A 4,544-nucleotide genomic window follows, 5' to 3' on the forward strand; every position below is an offset into this window, starting at 1 on the left:
AATCATTTGGCTCTTGGGGGTGGTCCGCTTCTGGCCACCCCTTAATTTTTTATAACTTTTTATAAATTTGTTTTATAATTTTTTTAAAAATATATATAATATTTTTTTTTTATTAATGAGATATATGTCCTATTTATAAAAAAATATATAATATATTTTTATTTTTTTATTAATGAGATATATGTCTTATTTATGGTCTTAGAATTTCTTTAAAAAAAATTGGACCATTAGCTTTCGGTCCATTGAAGAGGATCTGATCCCATTTTGAGCTATTTTCTCCTTCCTTAAACTTCAAGCTACTGCATTAATGAATTTCTTGCTGGCACTAGCATTCAATTTCTTAAAGGGTCTGTTTGTTGGAATAGGATCCTCTCCATTTCAAAATCCCTCAATTTCTTGTTGACTTTGTCGTTGGCGTAAATAAACGTTGGTCTTTAATTACTATTCAATTCTACACTTTTTTTTTGTACACCTAAATAACTATTTGTCCATGGCTCCTTTATGACCCTTAAATAGTTAAATGCTTCCTTACAAAGTAAGCTCACACTTTCTGTATAAAAAGCTCATTAGAGAGCACTTGAAATATACTACTTTATGTAAACTCTTTGTTATTTCTATTGTTTTAAAAAAAAGTGAGATTATCATTCGAAAAAAAAAAAAAAATACAAGTTATTCTATTAATCTTTATTCTTAGAAATGCATTCTTAACGAAGGTAGACGTTATAGTTTAATCTTTCGAGATTGCGTGTTAAAAGATACAATCGTACCAAGTCAAATACTCTGGGAGGTAGGAATCAACATTTGTGTGATTCTATAGCACTGTAAGATATTTCTATACTCTACTTTTATGTCTTGTATTTTACTTATCTTATTGATAATTTTTGGATTAATATTATTTGTTATTTACAATAATTTTTGCACCATCCAAATAATTTTCCAACGGTTGAAACTACCCCGATGTAATTTTGGGTGTGGCCGAAACTACCTCATGACATTTTGGGGTGATTCGCCCACCTTCCATTTGGCTAAAGGAGGTGGCTCGGCCACCTCCTTAAGTTTTTTTTTTTTTAATTTGTTTATTGTGTGTGATATGTGTAATAATATGATTGGTATAGTATATATAAGCTACATAATCAATTTTGAGGCATATAAATGTGTTTGAAATAAATGGCTAGGATGCTTTTTGTTGGATACTTGGATGATTGAGATTAACCGGGTGAATTATATTGATAAATAGAATATGAGGTAATATATAACATCTTTAAATACAATTGATGGTTTAGGAGAGAAATTGATAATGAAGTGGTGTTGTGGTAGTTTGAGGGGGTATGTGTACTTTTTCCTTTTTTTTTTTTTTTTGCCATGTCAAGAGAAAAATATTTTCGAATAATGATAATTATAATACTACGAAAAGATAATTATAAAACTAATTCATTATTTTTCTAATTAAAATATAGAATCATTTAATCCCATAAAATCATATCATACAAATATTTTTAACCTTATTCCTCTATTTTTATAATAAATATTAGAAGCATTATTAAACTATAAAATTCTTTCATAATAAAAATAGTCGAAGGAAGTAACATTAATTGAAAAGATTGGTAGAGACATTAAGCCTAGAAATAAGAATAAATTATATTTTACCCTCTATTACTATCATTCCAATTGCATAGACACCTTCAAATTATGACTAGCAACAACTCCGGCCTAAATTATCAAAATATTTTAAGTTTCCATTTTTATCAAATTTAACTGTTATTTTGGATGAAAAATGTTACGCAAGACTACTAAGTGCATAAAAGATATTTTGGAAAGACTATTTTACTCTTATTTTGCTTGGAAATGTACCAATTTAAGAAAAACAAATTGACTAATTAAACACATAAGCCTAGAACGAGTCGAAGTGAGATAAAATGCGAGTTTTGCTCGTTTAATATTTGAGTCAAAATTATTGTTTAAGCTCGACTTATTTATTAAAAGAACCGAGCTCGAGTTGAACTTATACAAACAAACAACTCGATTCGTTTACAATCCAATGCACTAGGAAATAAAAGAAATTGAATAATTTTCATTGATGTAATTTTTGTTTTTTTTTTTAAAACACCAAGTCACCAACATCCTTGTGACAGAGTAGGCAAAAAGAGCAGCAAGCACCATGATGATCTTCTTCCAGACCAATCCCACCACCATCTTTGTATTTCTCATTTCTCTCATCCTCTCATCCCACCACTTCTCCACAGCTCTCGACTCTGAAGTGGGTATGTTTTCTCTTTCTTTCTCTTGGTGAGTTTTTAGAAAATGGATGAATTTTGACATAAAAAAAAATAAATAAAAAATAAATAAATAAAAAAAGGAATGTCACATTGTGTCTCACTTCTTTTCCTTTGGTTTTTTGGTGGGGGGGAGGGGGGGGAACAGATGCTGAAACTCGATTTAGTTACATTGAAGGAAGTCCTACAGGGCCAGAGAATTGGGGCCAACTCAATTATCCACTTTGGATAGCTTGTGGTAATGGAACAATGCAGTCTCCTATTGATATTCAGCAGGTGCAGGTTTCTCCAACTCTAGGAGAATTAAAAAGGCATTACAAACCAGCTCCTGCTGTATTGGTGAACAATGGATACGACATTGCAGTAAGCTTCTGCTTCTGTCTATATTTTGTTGTCCCTTTCTGTAGTTGTATTTTTATTTGATGATCAATCCAAATCAGGCTATAGAAGCCTGCATCACTGGATCCTATTATGTTATCTTTCTAAGCTATGATCAGTCAGTTGATATTGATTCAATTTTACAATTCATTGAATGTTTTATCAGGTGGAGTGGACACAGGATGCAGGAAAAATTACCATAAATGGGACTGATTACAAGCTGCAGGAGTGTCATTGGCATTCACCCTCTGAGCACACATTCAATGGAACAAGGTCATTTGTTTGCATGCCTTCTTCAGTTTTCATTGAAAAATCTTCCATGCTAACTAATATACACTACACCCAACTCAACACATTGTCTTTCACATCTATTTTTCTGCAAATTCTGTTTTCAGGTATGACTTGGAGATTCATGTAGTTCATAATAGCTCCACTGGAAAGATTGCTGTTGTTGGAATTCTTTACAACTATGGCCTCCCTGATCCCTTCCTTGAGAGGGTATTTAAATGGCTTTCTCTTTAATTTGCTTCCACGCATCCATAAATGTGTTTGCATGCATGATACAAATTTTGGATGGAACTCATCTTTAAAAACCGGCTTGCTAAGAAGATGCTAAAGAACTTATATATTGATTTCTTTCTTCCTCTTCGCCCTCTCCAGCTGTACCCCAAGATAACATCAATTGGGAGCGGAGAAGAGAGAAATCTGGGGATGGTTAACCCAGAAGAGATTATCTTTGACAGCAAAGAGTATTACAGATACAATGGTTCTCTTACAACTCCTCCATGCACTGAGAATGTCACTTGGACAATATTCAAGAAGGTCCCTGTTGCTAAAACCACAATTTTTAGTATTATTGGCTCTTTACTCCATAGATGCAGTTTCTATTGACACATAAACTTCTCTTTTATAGGTGAAGATGGTTTCAAAGATCCAAGTGAATGCCTTAAGGGAAGCCGTTGACGAGGTAAGTGCTTATGAATAAATATGTTTTCATGATATACATCTTCCCTGATGTTGAAACTTCACTGCTGGTTTGTTCTTTTTGCAGGGATTTGAAGAAAATGCAAGGCCAACTCAACAATCAGGTGGAATAGCAGTTGAGTTTTATACTCCAAGGGAGAATGGAGGTTCTACTTAGGCTTCCATAACTTGAAAAGGGAATCAACATTTACGAACATAATAAATGCATCATCTCCTATTATATATATTTAATACATCTCATATCACATGAGCTTGAGTATATATATGTTATTTGTTAATTTTCATTGAAAGGAGATTTATGCTATATGTCTTGATACAAAAAAAATAACAAATCGCCAATGCTTTTTTTTTTGGATGGGTTTAGCCTCTATTAACCCAAACAAAAAATTGGCAATGCTTTTGATGGTTCAAACTTTTCCATTCCTATTCAGATGAATGATAAATAACACCTTTGTCGATCTGATCTCTTGGACTTGGCATGTGAAATTATATACTAAACTTAAAAGGTGTTATTTATTGTAGAGACACATCCTTTAAATGCTTCACACACAAAGACACGTTTTCTTCTTCAAAACAAGGCTAACTATAGGCCAAGATGAAAGCCAACAAAAGGTTGAATTAGGCCAATTATGGCCTAAATTTTAAACAATACAACAAAGGCCGAACAAAAATTGGCTAACTATGGTCCAAATATGAAAGCCAATTGTGGGCTAAAATGGGCTTGGGTTTTAAATAATACCACAAAGGCAAAAGACATTGGGCCAACAAATGACCAAAAATGGGTTTGGATCAATAAGGGACCAACAATAGACCAAATAATGATTGGACCAACAAACGGCCAAAAATTGATGATGAAAGCGGAATAAAGGAAAATAAAGACGAGATTTTACGTGATTCAAACTATAACCT

The 4,544-nt window shown here is 32.6% G+C and overlaps 1 protein-coding gene across 2 annotated transcripts; it reads left to right on the forward strand.

The window, feature by feature from the left end:
• Positions 1 to 2,103: 2,103 nt before the first annotated feature.
• Positions 2,104 to 3,864, forward strand: LOC132161793 (alpha carbonic anhydrase 4-like). Of its 2 annotated transcripts, none has more exons than XM_059571984.1 (7): positions 2,104 to 2,261; positions 2,410 to 2,636; positions 2,818 to 2,924; positions 3,047 to 3,149; positions 3,312 to 3,473; positions 3,565 to 3,618; positions 3,703 to 3,864. In XM_059571984.1, the coding sequence occupies exons 1-7, from the start codon at positions 2,159 to 2,161 to the stop codon at positions 3,790 to 3,792; spliced, it is 846 nt and encodes a 281-aa protein (XP_059427967.1). In that variant the 5' UTR covers positions 2,104 to 2,158; the 3' UTR covers positions 3,793 to 3,864. The 2 variants fall into 2 exon arrangements, with proteins under 2 accessions (XP_059427967.1, XP_059427968.1); XM_059571985.1 differs by having other exon boundaries at positions 2,422 to 2,636; positions 3,703 to 3,858.
• Positions 3,865 to 4,544: the final 680 nt, after the last annotated feature.

The sequence above is a fragment of the Corylus avellana genome, chromosome ca9 (genome assembly GCF_901000735.1).
Source record: "Corylus avellana chromosome ca9, CavTom2PMs-1.0".
NCBI lineage: Eukaryota > Viridiplantae > Streptophyta > Magnoliopsida > Fagales > Betulaceae > Corylus > Corylus avellana.

Coding starts and splice junctions, on each gene's coding strand:
- LOC132161793 (XM_059571984.1), top strand. CDS start 2,159: ATGATGATCTTCTTCCAGACCAATCCCACCACCATCTTTGTATTTCTC. Junction 2,925..3,046: donor CACACATTCAATGGAACAAG/GTCATTTGTTTG, acceptor TTCTGTTTTCAG/GTATGACTTGGAGATTCATG. Junction 3,474..3,564: donor CTTGGACAATATTCAAGAAG/GTCCCTGTTGCT, acceptor TCTCTTTTATAG/GTGAAGATGGTTTCAAAGAT.